Genomic DNA, 20,000 nt, shown 5'->3' with positions numbered 1-20,000 from the left:
TAGTGTACTTTCGCTCTTATTTCAATATTTAAAAAACCCAGCTCTTGTAGATCTGATCCCGAACATTAGAAGGATTGTGTCTTTAATTATATGTAATGATATGCATATTTGTCCTGTTCGTTTCCATGCTCGCTGCTTGCTTGCCATAAAATAATAAAGTGAGAGAGCGAGCGTATGGGTGAGAGAGAGTAAAACTTGGCGTGTTTGAGTGTTTGCTTTTTATATTTAGTCAAGTTTTGACTAAATATTTTAACATCGAGGGGGAATCGAAACGAGGGTCGTGGTGTATGTGCGTGTGTGCGTGTGTGCGTGTGTGCGTGTGTGTGTGTGTGTGTGTGTGTGTGTAGAGCAATTCAGACTAAACTACTGGACCGATCTTTATGAAATTTGACATGAGAGTTCCTGGGTATGAAATCCCCATACGTTTTTTTCATTTTTTTGATAAATGTCTTTGATGACGTCATATCCGGCTTTTCGTGAAAGTTGAGGCGGCACTGTCACGCCCTCATTTTTCAACCAAATTGGTTGAAATTTTGGTCAAGTAATCTTCGACGAAGCCCGGGGTTTGGTATTGCATTTCAGCTTGGTGGCTTAAAAATTAATTAATGACTTTGGTCATTAAAAATCTGAAAATTGTAAAAAAAAATAAAAATTTATAAAACGATCCTAATTTACGTTTATCTTATTCTCCATCATTTGCTCATTCCAAAAACATATAAATATGTTATATTCGGATTAAAAACAAGCTCTGAAAATTAAATATATAAAAATTATTATCAAAATTAAATTGTCCAAATCAATTTAAAAACACTTTCATCTTATTCCTTGTCGGTTCCTGATTCCAAAAACATATAGATATGATATGTTTGGATTAAAAACACGCTCAGAAAGTTAAAACAAAGAGAGGTACAGAAAAGCGTGCTATCCTTCTTAGCGCAACTACTACCCCGCTCTTCTTGTCAATTTCACTGCCTTTGCCATGAGCGGTGGCCTGACGATGCTACGAGTATACGGTCTTGCTGCGTTGCATTGCCTTCAGTTTCATTCTGTGAGTTCGACAGCTACTTGACTAAATGTTGTATTTTCGCCTTGCGCGACTTGTTTGGTTTGCTTGCGTCCTTGCTTTCTTGCTTGATTCCTTGCTTTATGCAGAGAGCGAGTTTTGGCGTCAACTAAGGTGACTTGAGTCGAACCGGAGGTCGCAAAAACTCGGTCCGGTAGGACTGGAGTGACGTCACCGGTTAACCAACTTTCAACCTTGCTTCCTGCGTAGGGTCTCTCCAGTTCCAAGATGGCTGCCAAGGCGAGGTGAGAAACTTCTGCAAATATTTTTTGACAAAGTTACGGATTGTGAGAAGACATTTGTTGTAAATCACTTAGCCTTTCAAAAATTAAGGATACTGGGTTGGATACTGTCTTGGTTTTAATGCATTTTATTTTAGCAGTGATGTTTATTTTGGGAAGAAATGAGGTCAACAGGAGTTTGGGTGCGATTTCGGCTCAAATGTACTTTAGCGCCCTGAACTTTTACCCGGCTGTTTTGCGCTCGATTTTCACGCTCACTTCTTCATTGACGTTCGAATCGATAGTTCGATGTTTTGGCATTACATTCACATCAACAATAAAACAGTACTGCTTGTTCATCATCGTCGTCCATCAACTCTCCACAACAGTAAATCCGTAACGCGCTTGTCGCCATCTTGTTGCAAGGGACGCGATTGGACACAACCCAACAGCGTTTCCGCGAAGAAAAAAACCAGACATGCGCAGTGACCCTACCGTAGCTCAACCCTGTTACTCGCGAAAACTCGCTCAGAGTTTGTTTGTTGGTTTCTTTCTTTCTTTCGGTGTTTCCACTTCCACGGGTGAGCACTCATTGAGTAATTTTTTTTTACAAGTTATTCAACTCACCTTCTGTGAAGATGGTTGACGCAGCCGCAGAAGCCTTGCGGGAGATAACTCTGCCGAACATTTGGAACTTGTTGACGACCTCTCCTTTCTCGGAGGAGGAAAACTTGAGGAAAGTGCTGACCGGTTGATGCTGCACACCGGTCACTAGTTGCTTCAGTCCGGTCAGGCGGTCCGTTACCAGACGCTTGACCGATAGGATCTCCACGTCCGATGCATTTTCTATCATATCAGACACGAACCTGGAAATGTCGAAATGAGAATGGAGAATGTTGACTAGCTTTTACTAGACAATGTTCGGAAATAACTCTGACGGGTTTGTTTGGGTTGTGAAAGAGTGAGTACGTGGGCTCTAGCTTTTCTTGAGTCAAGCTTTCCCCCGTCACATCATAGGCTAGTCACAAGCGAGGGGTGTGTCTGAAACACGTGGGCTAGGAGAACGCGTGGAAAGCTCGCCTCACTAAAAGCAAGAGTATGCACTCTTTACAACCAACACAACCCCGACAGAATTATTTCCGGAGTTTGTCTAATTTGAAAACGTGATCGAGGTTTTACACACACACACATGACGATAATGCACACACACACACACACACACACACACACACACACACACACACACACACACACACACACACACACACACACACACACACACACACAAACATACACACATTCACACTGACACACACACACACACACACACACACACACAAACACACTCACACACACACACTCACACACACACACACACACACGCACACACGCACAGTGACTGACCTACATGTCTGCTCCACATCAGAGCGCACGTGTCTCAGATGTCTCTCTGTCACGTGCAGCGCGTGCTGTTTCTCCTCCACCACCGCCCCCACCTGACGTCATCACAACCAAGCAAAACACAAATTAGCATTAATTAAAAAGCAAGTTTATATAACGGTTAATTATGGACAAAGCATGCAGATGATTCATAAGAACGTGCATCTATCGGTCTCTTAAAGGCCCAATCCGCCTCGTGAAAACAGTTCGCCTCGCCGTCTCAGACCAAGCCCGGTGTAGGATCCGGTCCGGTCCCCCCTCTGAAGTAGTCCCCCGGGGGACCAATTCGTGGCAAAAACTTCTCTATAATGGTCCCCCCTTAGACATCCAGCCTCGTTTTTCTTAGGCATTCAAGCCATTTTCAATCTATATCTTCGTCCGGTATTATGTAGTGCACAGACAGAAATCTCTTTGTTTGACTATATTTTGCAGAAAATAAAATAGATCTGATTTATAATGCCGTTCAAAAGAAAAATCACATGAAATAAAACGAATAATAAATAAATACTGATAAGAAGAAATGAAACCAGTCTCTGATTCTTTCCTTTCTTTTCTCTGAAATTGCTGGTAACATTACTAACATTGTAACAAGAAAAACGAGGCTGGATGTCTAAGGGGGGACCATTATAGAGCAGTTTTTGCCACGAATTGGTCCCCCGGGGGACTACTTCAGAGGGGGGACCGGACCGGATCCTACACCGGTTTTAACATGGAATAAGACGGGCGCAGTGGCGTGGTGGTAAGCCGTCGGCCTCCTAATCGTGAGGTCGTGAATTCGAATCACTGTTGCTGCCGCCTGGTTGGTTAAGAGTGGAGATTTTTCCGATCTCCCAGGTCAACTTATGTGTAGACCTGCTAGTGACTTAACCCCTTTCGTGTGTACACGTAAGCACAAGACCAAGTGCGCACAAAAAAGATCCTGTAATCCATATCAGAGTTCGGTGGGTTATAGAAACACGAAAATACCCAGCATGCCTCCCCCGAAATCGGCGAATGGCTGCCTGAATGGCGGGGTAAAAACGGTCATACACGTAAAAATCCACTCGTGCTAAAAACATGAGTGAACGTGGGGGCCTAAGCCCATGAACGAAGAAGAAGAAGAAGAAACATGGAATAAGAAAATCCCTCCACTATGTCACATAACAAAAAATGAAAAGCCTTGGTGCTCTGGTGCCTTTTTCGGAAAGTAGTTCATTTAAACAAATTCCAACTCACCACAGCAAGCAGTCAGGCTGGACACATACCAATATCAATCAATATCAATCAATATGAGGCTTATATCGCGCGTAGTCCGTGGCTACAGTTCTAAGCGCAGGGATTTTTTTAACTTTTTTTTTTATGCAATTTATATCGCGCACATATTCAAGGCGCAGGGATTTATTTATGCCGTGTGAGATGGAATTTTTGTTTACACAATACATCACGCATTCACATCGGCCAGCAGATCGCAGCCATTTCGGCGCATATCCTACTTTTCACGGCCTATTATTCCAAGTCACACGGGTATTTTGGTGGACATTTTTATCTATGCCTATACAATTTTGCCAGGAAAGACCCTTTTGTCAATCGTGGGATCTTTAACGTGCACATCCCAATGTAGTGTACACGAAGGGACCTCGGTTTTTCGTCTCATCCGAAAGACTAGTGCTCACTTGAACCCACCACCTAGGTTAGGAAAGGAGGGAGAAAATTGCTAACGCCCTGACCCAGGGTCGAACTCGCAACATCTCGCTTCCGAGCGCAAGTGCGTTACCACTCGGCCACCCAGTCCTATTATAATCAACGGACTGAATGCTTTCTGAATGAAGTGTGATATTTGTTGTATATCAATTTCTTAAAAGACACTAGTATCATCCTGCACAGGAAGCAATAAGAATGTCGATTTTTTTGTGTATGTATCCAAATCTTCTTCTTCTTCTGCGTTCGTGGGCTGAAACTCCCACGTACACCCGTGTTTTTTTCTCTTGCACGAGTGGAATTTTACGTGTATGACAGTTTTTTACCCCGCCATTTAGGCAGCCGTTTTCGGAGGAAGCATGCTGGGTATTTTCGTGTTTCTATAACCCACCGAACTCTGACATGGATTACAGGATCTTTTTCGTGCGCACTTGGTCTTGTGCTTGCGTGTACACACGGGGGTGTTTGGACACCGAGGAGAGTCTGCACACAAAGTTGACTCTGAGAAATAAATCTCTCGCCGAACGTGGGGACGAACTCACGCTGACAGCGGCCAACTGGATACAAATCCAGCGCGCTACCGCCCTGACTGAGCTACATCCCCGCCCTGACTGAGCTACATCCCCGCCCTGACTGAGCTACATCCCCGCCCTGACTGAGCTACATCCCCGCCCTGACTGAGCTACATCCCCGCCCTGACTGAGCTACATCCCCGCCCTGACTGAGCTACATCCCCGCCCTGACTGAGCTACATCCCCGCCCTGACTGAGCTACATCCCCGCCCTGACTGAGCTACATCCCCGCCCTGACTGAGCTACATCCCCGCCCTGACTGAGCTACATCCCCGCCCTGACTGAGCTACATCCCCGCCCTGACTGAGCTACATCCCCGCCCTGACTGAGCTACATCCCCGCCCGTTATGTATCCACATGAAAGGATGTAAAAGCCAGTGCAGATCCGAGATACCAAACCCAACTGTTTTCACAAGAAGGAGAGTAGCTTTGATTAAAGGCATATGTACTCGATGACTATACACGCTAATTGTTTTACCAACAGCTGGAGACATGCTAAATTAAGTTCCCTGCAAAATATTGTGGCCTAGGACCCCTTCAATGTTGAGATATGTTAATTTTCATTTTGATCTGGATCGTCCTATTTATAGATTTGGCAACACATGTAACGTTGATGCAAGGGAGCTAACACCGCGGCTTTGTTGACATCCTCACTTTTTCAGAGGCTAGAACAAGCTGTAATGCATGTATTATGGTCCGCGCATGGTGACATATCGTCATTATATGGTCTTATGGTGCGTTTGATATCGATTATGGGCAAACTACACTTTGTAAACACGGGAGCGCGTGCATATGCCTTTAAGCAAGACACACACAAAAACATTAGAAAAGATACGACTGATTGGCTGCCAAATGGCAGATGATTGGAACTACATTTCAATCTTGTGTCGTCATATTTTCACCTGTTGCAGCAGCCGCTGACGATGCTGTTGAATGGCGGACAGGTAGGTGTCCATGTGCTGGTTAATCTCGTTGATGACGTCATCGGCACGTGACCGGATGGCGTCTTGGGTGTCCGAGACCTTTTTCAGTTGTTGGTCGACTGCCGTGATCCGGGGTACCACTGACCGTATCATCTGCTGCACTTCGCTCATCTGCTGTCTGCAAACACAAATATAAGGTAATGTAAGGTAAGATATGGCAAGGTAAGGTAAGACATGGCAAGGTAAGGTAAGATAAGGCAAGGTAAGGTAAGATATGGCAAGGTAAGGTAAGATATGGCAAGGTAAGGTAAGATATGGCAAGGTAAGGTAAGATATGGCAAGGTAAGGTAAGATATGGCAAGGTAAGATATGGCAAGGTAAGGTAAGATATGGCAAGGTAAGGTAAGATATGGCAAGGTAAGGTCAGATATGGCAAGGTAAGGTAAGATATGGCAAGGTAAGGTAAGATATGGCAAGGTAAGGTAAGATATGGCAAGGTAAGGTAAGATATGGCAAGGTAAGGTAAGATATGGCAAGGTAAGGTAAGATATGGCAAGGTAAGGTAAGATATGGCAATGTAAGGTAAGATATGGCAAGGTAAGGTAAGATATGGCAAGGTAAGGTAACATATGGCAAGGTAAGGTAACATATGGCAAGGTAAGGTAAGATATGGCAAGGTAAGGTAAATGGCAAGGTAAGGTAACATATGGCAAGGTAAGGTAACATATGGCAAGGTAAGGTAAGATATGGCAAGGTAAGGTAAGATATGGCAAGGTAAGGTAAGATATGGCAAGGTAAGGTAAGATATGGCAAGGTAAGGTATGGCAAGGTAAGGTAAGATATGGCAAGGTAAGGTAAGATATGGCAAGGTAAGGTAAGATATGGCAAGGTAAGGTAAGATATGGCAAGGTAAGGTAACATATGGCAAGGTAAGGTAAGATATGGCAAGGTAAGGTAACATATGGCAAGGTAAGGTAACATATGGCAAGGTAAGGTAAGATATGGCAAGGAAAGGTAAGATATGGCAAGGTAAGGTAAGATATGGCAAGGTAAGGTAAGGTATGGCAAGGTAAGGTAAGATATGGCAAGGTAACGTAAGATATGGCAAGGTAACGTAAGATATGGCAAGGTAAGGTAAGATATGGCAAGGTAAGGTAAGATATGGCAAGGTAAGGTAACATATGGCAAGGTAAGGTAAGATATGGCAAGGTAAGGTAACATATGGCAAGGTAAGGTAAGATATGGCAAGGTAAGGTAAGACATGGCAAGGTAAGGTAAGATATGGCAAGGTAAGGTAAGATATGGCAAGGTAAGGTAAGATATGGCAAGGTAAGGTAACATATGGCAAGGTAAGGTAAGATATGGCAAGGTAAGGTAAGATAATGTTTTGGTTTGTTTGCTTGACGCCCAGCCGATCACGAAGGGCCATATCAGGGCGGTGCTGCTTTGATATATAACGTGCGCCACACACAAGATAGAAGTCGAAGCACAGGCTTCATGTCTCACCCAGTCACATTATTCTGACACCGGACCAACCAGTCCTAGCACTAACCCCATAATGCCAGACGCCAGGCGGAGCAGCCACTAGATTGCCAATTTTAAAGTCTTAGGTATGACCCGGCCGGGGTTCGAACCCGGTACCCACGACCTCCCGATCACGGGGCGGACGCCTTACCACTAGGCCAACCGTGCCGGTTATATATATGGCAAGGTAAGGTAAGATAATGGCAAGGTGAGGTAAGTTAAGGTAAGTAAAGGTAAGGTAATGTAAGCTAATGTAAGGTAAGATATGGCAAGGTAAGGTAAATAAAGGTAAGGTAATGTAAGGTAAGATATGGCAAGGTATGGTAAGGTAAGGTAAGTAAAGGTAAGGTAATGTAAGGTAAGATATGGCAAGGTAAGGTAAGTAAAGGTAAGGTCAGATATGGCAAGGTAAGGTAAATAAAGGTAAGGTAATGTAAGGTAAGATATGGCAAGGTAAGGCAAGATATGGCAAGGTAAGGTAAGTAAAGGTAAGGTAATGTAAGGTAAGATATATGGCAAGGTAAGGTAAGACATGGTAAGGTAAGGTATGGTAATATCATAATGATAGTCCTGTGTGGTCAACCTCAGCGAAATGAGTGTTATTTTCTTCCTAGGAAAAGCGGCCTGCTAAATAGGGGAAGGGACCTGAGACGGGGAGGCGAGCTGCTAAATAGGGGAAGGGACCTGAGACGGGGAGGCGAGCTGGTTTTACGAGGCGGAGTGGGTTCAAGTAACAAATATCAAGCAAGGAAATTCTTACCTAAATAGTTCTTGGCACAAAAACTGACAATCATGGTCTCGATGATCCACGACCACGCAGTCTCGGCAAATGGGCAGGTCACATGACATGCAAAACAGTTTCAGCTCCTCTTCTGGATGGCGGTTGCAGTTGATCTGGCGAGGAGGCGGGACTTTGGAAAGCACGTGATTTTTCCTGTCTCTGTGATTAGATGATGAGTTTCCATTGGTCTGGGAAGTGTGTTGAGGAACAGGAGAGTTTTCAGAGGTTTGGTTTGGGGTGACGTCAATGAGTTGATGACGTTTTGTTTTCTTCTGACGTCGATGAGCAAGCTCGCAGAGGGAGCAGAGATTCTCAGCACAGTCCATACACCTCACGGTCACCCGAGTCGATTCGCTGAACTCGGCGCAGGAATCGCACTCCAGCCGAATCACGCCTCCCCGAGCAGCAACATCCTCCGCAACTCTCCTCTCCATCACATAATTCCTGGGAAGTTCTTCCACCGTCCGCGAAACCCGCGTCTCTTTGAGACAGGTCGGACACAGAACCACTCTCTTCCCGCTCCTCTGTTGATCCTCGTTCTTAGTAGACGAGTCTGAGGATTTGTGACTGCTGCCGGACTTCTGGCTGAAAGTGGACGCCGACGATGTGGATCCTTGCACGGGGCTGGGAGAGAGAAGCTCTCGTGAGTCCGCCTCGGGGTTGAGGTCTCTCGGGGTGTGGGATCTCTCCTCCAGCACGTTGATGGGGTAGGTCTGAAGGTTGATGACGCAGGTGGTGCAGAACGTGTGAAGACAGGGTAAGATCCGCGGCTTCTTGAACAGCTCGTTGCACACTCTGCAGGTCAGGTCCTCTGCGGGGCGTCTGTGGAGTCCCAGCATGGGGGTCGAGGGCGATTTCTTCAGGGTCTGGGGGATGACGCAGGCAGCTGCCGCGATAGGGTTTGCTCTGTTCGGTTGTACTAGCACTCCTCCGCTTGTAACAGGGTCTGCGGCACTTTCTTCCCTCACAACATTGTCTGCCTTAAAAGAGTTTGTAAGTCTTTTTATCTTGGCAGAAGTGTCTTCAAGCATTCCGGCTTTACCAGAGTTCTTCAAACTTCCCGCTTCTTCGGCTCTGCCCAAAACCTCTTGCAAGTTGGCCCCGAAACTGGCTCGGTTGGGGTTCGCGCTTCCCGCTGTCCGCCTCAAATTGTAGTCTTCATCGGGAATTTCCGAGCTTCTCGCTGTCCGCCTCAAACCACAGTCTCCATCGGGAATTTCCGAAAACGTCTCAGCTGCTAAACCCTCGGTGGAGAACTCTTCCGAGTGCTCGACGTTCTCCATGGTGGATTCAGTGTCCTTGAAGGAGATGTCGTGCGTGGTGTCCAGCACGTTCTCGTCACGCGCGTCAGCAAAGGGGAGGTTATCGTAGCTCTCGTCACTGTCGTCCACAGGGGTGTTGTTGGACTTTGGACACGTCGCGTCGTCGTGCTCAACGTCCTCCGCCGTGTCCACCAAGCTGCTGGACTTGCTCTTCCTCTGTGACGTCATCGTCAATGACGACGAAGATGACTGCAAGCTCGTGGAGCTGGAGATGTTGTTAGAAGAGTTGCTCTTCGAGGGAGAACTGTTTTGTGTTGAATTGTTCCTGGCAGAGATGTTCTGATGTGTGCTACTCTGTGAGGAAATGTTCTGTGCGGACGTGGCGGCGTTCTGTCCGGAAGTGTTTTTTTCATCGGTGTTCCGTTCTGTCTCAAAATCGTCCTGTATGGACGTGTTCCCTGAAGTGTTCTGCTCAACGCCGAAAGCGTTCTGAACACTTCCATCCTTCGCTGAATCTCCGTCCTCTGCTTTCAGCATGGCTTTCACGTCAGTCATGTTTCCGCTCCTGCTTTGTCCTTCGGCTGAAAGACCGGTCTTTGGCGACGACAGCGAAGAACGACCGGTCTTTGGTGACGACAGCGAAGAACGACCGGTCTTCGGAGAAGCGGGTCCATTCCTTCCCGCCGTTTCTGAAACACGGCCGTTATTTTTACGAAAGGAGTTTTTGAGTCTTGTCAACATCGACATGGTGAGTGGTTGGCGTGTTTCAAGGTCGTAATGTAGGATGTCGCGGGTATCACGAGCAAGGTGTAACTGCAAGCTTAAAAGCTAGAACTCAGCTTAAAAATTGAAACGCGTGTATCTGTTTTTGTTTTCTTCATTCTGTTGTGGAGTATGGTAGGCCTTGGTGCTAGATTGAAACGAGGACAGCACAAGGACGAGGCTGCACTGGGCACTTTTACTCGATCGGTGATTTAAATTGGAGCGCGTGCATCTTCTCTTGTCGTCTCCATTCTGCTACCGAGAATGATTAGCGTTCGATGAGGTTCAACCCGCGGGAGAACGTGTTGATGATTTGCGTTCGATGATGTTCAACCCGCGGGAGAACGTGTTGATGATTAGCGTTCGATGATGTTCAACCCGCGGGAGAACGTGTTGATGATTAGCGTTCGATGATGTTCAACCCGCGGGAGAACGTGATGATTAGCGTTCGATGATGTTCAACCCGCGGGAGAACGTGTTGATGATTAGCGTTCGATGATGTTCAACCCGCGGGAGAACGTGTTGATGATTAGCAGATCTTCGTGGTGAGTTGTTGCGAAGTTGTTCGAAAAATCTGAAACGATAAAAACAGAGAACAAATTAGGTGATGGAACAGAGTATAGCCGGGAAGTGTTCAGTTGGATGGAACAGAGTATAGCCGGGAAGTGTTCAGTTGGATGGAACAGAGTATAGCCGGGAAGTGTTCAGTTGGATGGAACAGAGTATAGCCGGGAAGTGTTCAGTTGGATGGAACAGAGTATAGCCGGGAAGTGTTCAGTTGGATGGAACAGAGTATAGCCGGGAAGTGTTCAGTTGGATGGAACAGAGTATAGCCGGGAAGTGTTCAGTTGGATGGAACAGAGTATAGCCGGGAAGTGTTCAGTTGGATGGAACAGAGTATAGCCGGGAAGTGTTCAGTTGGATGGAACAGAGTATAGCCGGGAAGTGTTCAGTTGGATGGAACAGAGTATAGCCGGGAAGTGTTCAGTTGGATGGAACAGAGTATAGCCGGGAAGTGTTCAGTTGGATGGAACAGAGTATAGCCGGGAAGTGTTCAGTTGGATGGAACAGAGTATAGCCGGGAAGTGTTCAGTTGGATGGAACAGAGTATAGCCGGGAAGTGTTCAGTTGGATGGAACAGAGTATAGCCGGGAAGTGTTCAGTTGGATGGAACAGAGTATAGCCGGGAAGTGTTCAGTTGGATGGAACAGAGTATAGCCGGGAAGTGTTCAGTTGGATGGAACAGAGTATAGCCGGGAAGTGTTCAGTTGGATGGAACAGAGTATAGCCGGGAAGTGTTCAGTTGGATGGAACAGAGTATAGCCGGGAAGTGTTCAGTTGGATGGAACAGAGTATAGCCGGGAAGTGTTCAGTTGGATGGAACAGAGTATAGCCGGGAAGTGTTCAGTTGGATGGAACAGAGTATAGCCGGGAAGTGTTCAGTTGGATGGAACAGAGTATAGCCGGGAAGTGTTCAGTTGGATGGAACAGAGTATAGCCGGGAAGTGTTCAGTTGGATGGAACAGAGTATAGCCGGGAAGTGTTCAGTTGGATGGAACAGAGTATAGCCGGGAAGTGTTCAGTTGGATGGAACAGAGTATAGCCGGGAAGTGTTCAGTTGGATGGAACAGAGTATAGCCGGGAAGTGTTCAGTTGGATGGAACAGAGTATAGCCGGGAAGTGTTCAGTTGGATGGAACAGAGTATAGCCGGGAAGTGTTCAGTTGGATGGAACAGAGTATAGCCGGGAAGTGTTCAGTTGGATGGAACAGAGTATAGCCGGGAAGTGTTCAGTTGGATGGAACAGAGTATAGCCGGGAAGTGTTCAGTTGGATGGAACAGAGTATAGCCGGGAAGTGTTCAGTTGGATGGAACAGAGTATAGCCGGGAAGTGTTCAGTTGGATGGAACAGAGTATAGCCGGGAAGTGTTCAGTTGGATGGAACAGAGTATAGCCGGGAAGTGTTCAGTTGGATGGAACAGAGTATAGCCGGGAAGTGTTCAGTTGGATGGAACAGAGTATAGCCGGGAAGTGTTCAGTTGGATGGAACAGAGTATAGCCGGGAAGTGTTCAGTTGGATGGAACAGAGTATAGCCGGGAAGTGTTCAGTTGGATGGAACAGAGTATAGCCGGGAAGTGTTCATTTGGATGGAACAGAGTATAGCCGGGAAGTGTTCAGTTGGATGGAACAGAGTATAGCCGGGAAGTGTTCAGTTGGATGGAACAGAGTATAGCCGGGAAGTGTTCAGTTGGATGGAACAGAGTATAGCCGGGAAGTGTTCAGTTGGATGGAACAGAGTATAGCCGGGAAGTGTTCAGTTGGATGGAACAGAGTATAGCCGGGAAGTGTTCAGTTGGATGGAACAGAGTATAGCCGGGAAGTGTTCAGTTGGATGGAACAGAGTATAGCCGGGAAGTGTTCAGTTGGATGGAACAGAGTATAGCCGGGAAGTGTTCAGTTGGATGGAACAGAGTATAGCCGGGAAGTGTTCAGTTGGATGGAACAGAGTATAGCCGGGAAGTGTTCAGTTGGATGGAACAGAGTATAGCCGGGAAGTGTTCAGTTGGATGGAACAGAGTATAGCCGGGAAGTGTTCAGTTGGATGGAACAGAGTATAGCCGGGAAGTGTTCAGTTGGATGGAACAGAGTATAGCCGGGAAGTGTTCAGTTGGATGGAACAGAGTATAGCCGGGAAGTGTTCAGTTGGATGGAACAGAGTATAGCCGGGAAGTGTTCAGTTGGATGGAACAGAGTATAGCCGGGAAGTGTTCAGTTGGATGGAACAGAGTATAGCCGGGAAGTGTTCAGTTGGATGGAACAGAGTATAGCCGGGAAGTGTTCAGTTGGATGGAACAGAGTATAGCCGGGAAGTGTTCAGTTGGATGGAACAGAGTATAGCCGGGAAGTGTTCAGTTGGATGGAACAGAGTATAGCCGGGAAGTGTTCAGTTGGATGGAACAGAGTATAGCCGGGAAGTGTTCAGTTGGATGGAACAGAGTATAGCCGGGAAGTGTTCAGTTGGATGGAACAGAGTATAGCCGGGAAGTGTTCAGTTGGCTTTTCAACACCTGGGTCTCAGTTTTCATTTTCATTTTCGATGTCGTTTGATGTTCACTGTCGGCAAAGCACCGAAGCTTTGTTTTTCCGAAAATGTTGCCATCATTTAGACAGATCTGTTGAACTTTTTTTTTCACAGTTGTAGTAATGTGACACTAAGAACGAAGTTGAACGTCGCAAAATTGACCAAAGTGTTATGGCCATTGGGGAAAATGTGCCGAAGAAGATACATCTTAGCATCATCCGTGGCAAATTAAACTAGATGTATTTTCTTTTGAAGAATACTGAACTAAGAAATGATTCTTTGCGTCCTCCAGACGCCCTTGAACGGACTGGGGACATTCACTGGCGATGGGCTAAAAGATAAACTGATTTGTCTAATTCAAAGTGACACTTACTTTTGGAATACGAGTTGTAAAAGTTGTAAATAAAGACGTGTTCTGTAATTACAAGCAACACTGAGATTTTGCAAAGCTCTGGTCTTGGTGAAACTGGACGAACCAAGACAAAATGCACCCGATCACTTCGCCATTTGTTCTCCAGAATAAAAGAATCGCACACACACACACGGCACACACACACCCTAATCCTTCCCTTCCATCATTTAACGCACAGCCTCTAAGATCCCATCTTGGTGTCCATAAAAATTGGTTTACACGTCGCCTGCCAAGGATATTAGACTGTGTGAACACATCAGAAAGTGCAGTTGCTCGTAATGATCACAGTGTCTGCTGATGCAGCTGCAGAGGATAGTTTTCATGGGACCATAATGAAGTTGGGCCCGACATACGGACCGCTCTGAAATGCTACAGTCCCTTTGAAGTCTTTACAAGCAGGTGGGTATAACATGCTGGGTGCTGCTCCCTCAGATGACCTGTTAAGGTTAACTAGGTGAGGATCAAACAGTTACTGGTTATTTCTGGCGTTGATTAATCATTGTTTTAATGTGACGGCATTAAGCCAAAATCCATCGCGGAGGCCATTTTTCTTCCCATTTCATGTAGGGGAAGGGCTCCTAATATGGACCGGCTCCTAATATGGACCACCTCTTGATCTGACAAACTAACGGCGCTAGAGCGCTAAAAACAATTTCATTCGCTGTATTCACCCTATCTGGATAACTTGCGCATGTCAAAACAGTTGCAGAAACACAAACCTTAAAACCGTTAGGCCTTTTATCTTTTTACATTTAGTCAAGTTTTGACTAAATGTATTAACGTAGAGGGGGGAATCGAGACGAGGGTCGTGGTGTATGTGCGTGTGTGTGTGTGTGTCTGTGTGTGTGTGTAGAGCGATTCAGACTAAACTACTGGACCGATCTTTATGAAATTTGACATGAGAGTTCCTGGGTATGATATCCCCATACGTTTTTTTCATTTTTTTGATAAATGTCTTTGATGACGTCATATCCGGCTTTTCGTGAAAGTTGAGGCGGCACTGTCACGCCCTCATTTTTCAACCAAATTGGTTGAAATTTTGGTCAAGTAATTTTCGACGAAGCCCGGACTTCAGTATTGCATTTCAGCTTGGTGGCTTAAAAATTAATTAATGACTTTGGTCATTAAAAATCTGAAAATTGTAAAAAAAAATAAAATTTATAAAACGATCCAAATTTACGTTTATCTTATTCTCCATCATTTGCTGATTCCAAAAACATATAAATATGTTATATTCGGATTAAAAACAAGCTCTGAAAATTAAATATATAAAAATTATTATCAAAATTAAATTGTCCAAATCAATTTAAAAACACTTTCATCTTATTCCTTGTCGGTTCCTGATTCCAAAAACATATAGATATGATATGTTTGGATTAAAAACACGCTCAGAAAGTTAAAACAAAGAGAGGTACAGAAAAGCGTGCTATCCTTCTTAGCGCAACTACTACCCCGCTCTTCTTGTCAATTTCACTGCCTTTGCCATGAGCGGTGGACTGACGATGCTACGAGTATACGGTCTTGCTGAAAAATGGCATTGCGTTCAGTTTTATTCTGTGAGTTCGACAGCTACTTGACTAAATATTGTATTTTCGCCTTACGCGACTTGTTCCCTTTTGGCAGCGTTCACTCTAACTTTGACGCCTAAAACGGACTCGTTTCTGTCCACAGCCAAAGCTTTTATCACACAAAAATTGCTATATATGACAGCTAAGACTGTATTTGTTACATTTTAGCAGTTTTGACCCCGAGTTTCTACTGCAAACAAAAAATAATAGCAAAATCTCAAAGTATGTGTGAGTCCCCTAATATGGACCACCTTCAATAAATCGAAGAAATTAAAAGCTAAAGACTATTATCATTAATTCATTAGGAAGCTTGCTGAAAATAATCTATAACTAGCCCACGATATTTCAAAAAAAAATATCAAATTGTCTTCTTTTTGTGGAAGTTGATAATTTCACTTATTTTTACTCTATTTTTGATATGCTTCTTTAGTTTCCTGGTGTGCTTCAAACAATGGTCTCATCAACCCGAAACAGATAAATCTAAAGCATATTTGAATTAGTCTGACTTGCACACTAAGTTGTATCATGTTATTTTGAAGTATAGGGGGCTTTTGACAGTGATTCGTGAAGGCCACTTCATATTAAGAGCCTGGGCGCCTTATATGGACCATTTGTGATTTTTTCTGTATTTAATTTTTGCTGAATGCCTATCAAAGCTATTTCATTCCAATTAGGCCTAACGATTAACATAAGAGAGAAGGACTACCAAACACAAAATGAAACTTCTTCGCAAGAAAACAAGCTAGTTATCAGCATGAAACAAAAGTGGTCCATATTAGGAGCCCTTCCCCTAATGTCGCCAAGGTGTGCTGTGCGTGGTGTATCTCCCTTGTACTTCTTCAGGTCGCACTCCCCAGAAAACTTTTATAGAACGCCTTCTTGGATAGTATGTCTTTCAGTAAACTTAGCAATCAAATCATTGCGACATATTACGCACCCAAATTAAAGCATTAATTTCCGTGTCATTTCATTCAAACTTTCTAAAGCATTTAAGGCCGTCCCCTCATCTTATCTGGGACATCTTTCGGATCATTGATTTCTTTAACAGTGATAACGTGACCGCTGCTCAAATAAAGGTACCCCTAAAATTGACGTGGCAAACACGGAAGAGACCGATCAAAAATCGACGAAAACTCAAAATAGGCAATGATTATAATAATAATTGGATGGCGATATTTTTCAAGATAATTCATTTGCTCACGTCACTTTTATTTGTAAAACTAATGTGGTCTTTAAAACCCGATGACTGTAGCGGGATTGCTGGAAACTGAGTGTCTCAGTGCTGCAGGATTACTGTAGGTCTTGCTGATACATTGTACTCCGCACACATCTGTTGTAGTGATCCCCGATGAGGCGATGTTTCGCAACATATAGTCAGTTAAACAATGAGCTTACTAGAGTGTCAAAACAGGCCGTGGAAGGATAGAGAGAGGAACTACGTACGGCAACAGAATAACGCAGAACGGAGGTAAGTTCAAAACTGAATCGATAGTAATGTTTCAAACAGTGGGAAGCATACTAGAATATGTATCACCATGTAATTAGTACACAAGTATATAATTATTAGAGTCCGAAAACTCTCTCTCTCTCTCTCTCTCTCTCTCTCTCTCTCTCTCTCTCTCTCTCTCTCCCTCTCTCCCTCTCTCTCCCTCTCTCTCTCTCCCTCCCTCTCTCTCTCTGTCCCCCTCCCTCTCTCTCTCTCTCTCTCTCTCTCTCTCTCTCTCTCTCTCTCTCTCTCTCTCTCTCTCTCTCTCTCTCTCTCTCTCTCTCAACCTCCTCCTCCTCGTTCTTCTTCTCCTCCTCCTCTCTACAAAGCGACCACATGAGCGTACCTATATATGCAGACCGCGGACAGAAACACACACACACCCAACATTGTCACAGAGAAAACAGTCTTGCAAATTCCTTGCAGATTTGTCACTGATACTTTCCCTCCATCCCCACCAACAGGGCCCCCACCCTTACCCACTCACTCCCCACTCTTACCTCATATTCCTAGCTGCATGACCCTCTACCTTTTCCACCAAGCAGAAACTATGAGAAGCCTTTCATGTGTTTGTTTCTGTAACTCATTCAGTGGCCGTGACCAATGCCCAAAACGTCTGTTTTGTTCGCTCCACGCTTCTGCTGCAAGCCTGAGAAGGGAGGAGGGGTGTTGACGAAGGGAGGGGGGGGGGGGTGTATACTGAGGTCACTTGGTGTAGCTTGGGTTTGATTTTTATACAGCATTGTGTTAGCCCCAGGAAAAGGAGGCACATGCCCGCTCAGTTGATTTAGGGTAAAGAGATTTTGATCCAAATGTAGACTCGGCTCTTCTTCTTCTTCTTCTGCGTTCGTGGGCTGAAACTCCCACGTACACTCGTGTTTTTTGCACGAGTGGAATTTTAGGTGTATGACCGTTTTTTACCCCGCCATTTAGGCAGCCATACGCCGTTTTCGGAGGAAGCATGCTGGGTATTTTCGTGTTTCTTTTACCCACCGAACTCTGACATGGATTACAGGATCTTTTTCGTGCGCACTTGGTCTTGTGCTTGCGTGTACACACGGGGGGGGGGGGGGGGGGGGGGGTGTTCGGACACCGAGGAGAGTCTGCACACAAAGTTGACTCTGAGAAATAAATCTCTCGCCGAACGTGGGGACGAACTCACGCTGACAGCGGCCAACTGGACTACAAATCCAGCGCGCTACCGACTGAGCTACATCCCCGCCCTAGACTCGGCTCGTTTTGTGCACCTATGTGTTGATGTCAGCAAGGAAGGGTTGCGTTCACTACACTGACTTCTGGTAATAGTTAAATAAAGTCACGTAACTACAACCCCTGACTTGGCGGTTCTATTGAATGCTTCCTGCCTGAGCACCCCCCCCCCCCCCCTCCCTTCTCTACTCCACCCCATCACAAAAGCATTAGTCAGTCGGCTGTGCCTGTCTGTTTCCGTACATGTCTGTCTGTGGTACAAGAACCAAATGTTACCGTCACAGAAGAAAAAGTATTTAGCAATCAAAAGCGCAACACACCTCACCTGCGGCATGGGCTTCAGTCTGCAGTCGACCAATTTCCACATATCTGCGTGTAATGAACGAAGCATGGATTACAAAAAGAGAAAAAATGATTTGAAGATAAAAAAAATTTTAAAAAAAGCAAACCAAAAGCTTAATCCACCTCTGCTGCTGCAACCCTAACTGACTTCTGCTTAACTAGCCACAGTGACTTGATTGGTTTTCACGCCATGTGTTGTGTGTCTTGAATCACGGCTCAGAGCCTTTTAATGGTACACACGTTCTCGTGAAAGCTATCATCATGTGTGCATCACCGACAATCTGTTCAAGACTGTACTCGGGATAACAGCATATTCCAGGGTTTCATTTACTAGTGCGCCGTCAAAATGTCCCATCACAATTCCCTTCAGTGAGTCAAAGGGCGCATTGAGATTACGTACCGCTACGCCACCACCGAATTGTAGACTTTACGTCGGATTACTTGCATACACACACACACACACACACACACACACAGATAACACGATATAGCGGCTAATTCTCAGATGGCACCATATTGCACCATTTTGCATCTTTGGTCAAAACGTGACGCGTACAGGCCTCCATGGCGCTTCATGCCTTCGACCAGGGACTATAGCTTCGACTATATGTGCCATCGGAAGTTTGGTTGAGGGGGACAAATGTCCCATTGCCTTATTCTCCCAGGCCAGGCTAAACCCTGTATTCTCTTCAATCATATTCCCAACTGTAACGGCCTGACTGATTCCTGTGGACTTTGTGTCCGAAACATGCTTTTATAAGTCAGCATGAGTGTCAGTTACAAAATGAATTTATCGAAATATTTCCACTGCATAGAAACTAGCAAGCGTAGATTGTTGGTATAATTCTTGAACAAGAAGAGCAAACGCTCGATCGAGTCACTTTCGCAGTTCTGAATATTATATGAGGCATCAGATGGACAGGAAGAAATTGCTATTCACAACACAATACAGATGTAAATAATTTGATGTAAAGAATAATCCTATAAAGTTTGAATCAAATCCGATGAATAGTTTCAGAGATATGATATTTCAATTTTTTTCCTTCAAGACATACCTGTGACCTTGAAAAAGGTCAAAGGTCACCAAAGCAGACGTCAAAGTGTAGAGGCCACTGGGAGTCACGTTCACATAAAATTTGAGCCCGGTCACTTTTATAGTTTCCGAGAAAAGCCCAACGTTAAGTTGTGTGTTGCCGAACAGAAAAGGCTAGTTATCTCCCTTGTTTTTCTGATAACGTTCGTAAAAGGCTACAGATGTAAATACTTTGATGTAAAGAATAATCCTACAAAGTTTCAATCACATCCGATGAACTTTGTCAAAGATATAAAATGTCTAATTTTTCCTTTGACGCTGACCTGTGACCTTGAAAAAGGTCAAAGGTCAACGAAACCATCGTTAAAGTGTAGAGGTCATTGGAGGTCACGACTAAACAAAATATGAGCCCGATCGCTTTGATAGTTTCCGAGAAAAGTCCAACGTTTAAGGTGGTGTCTACGGACGGCCGGCCGGACAGACTAACACTGACCGATTACATAGAGTCACTTTTTCTCAAGTGACTCAAAAGGGATGACGGTTCTTGTCCAATGTAAACGCCTGGGAAGACCAGTGTTGGGGAACATAGATGTATCTTTAAAATGCTGACTCGTACGACAATAACAACACTTTATTGTCCATT

General features: G+C 45.0%; 1 protein-coding gene across 1 annotated transcript in view; it reads right to left on the bottom strand.

Moving 5' to 3' along the window:
- LOC138948420 (E3 ubiquitin-protein ligase TRIM45-like) overlaps positions 1-10,769 on the bottom strand; it is a 19,199-nt gene extending 8,430 nt beyond the window's left edge. Inside the window, exons 1-4 of the mRNA XM_070319954.1 lie at positions 8,181-10,769; positions 5,876-6,074; positions 2,689-2,780; positions 1,912-2,150 (exon numbers count right to left, since the gene is read on the bottom strand). Coding sequence (XP_070176055.1) covers positions 1,912-2,150; positions 2,689-2,780; positions 5,876-6,074; positions 8,181-10,210 — 2,560 coding nt within the window. The 5' untranslated portion in view covers positions 10,211-10,769. The remainder of the gene's footprint in view (positions 1-1,911; positions 2,151-2,688; positions 2,781-5,875; positions 6,075-8,180) is intronic.
- Between the last annotated feature and the right edge of the window lie 9,231 nt (positions 10,770-20,000).

This window comes from Littorina saxatilis, linkage group LG15 (assembly GCF_037325665.1).
Source record: "Littorina saxatilis isolate snail1 linkage group LG15, US_GU_Lsax_2.0, whole genome shotgun sequence".
Classification (NCBI taxonomy): domain Eukaryota; kingdom Metazoa; phylum Mollusca; class Gastropoda; order Littorinimorpha; family Littorinidae; genus Littorina; species Littorina saxatilis.
Note: the sequence above shows the minus strand (reverse complement) of the source record. Positions and strands in the feature narration are given on the sequence as shown.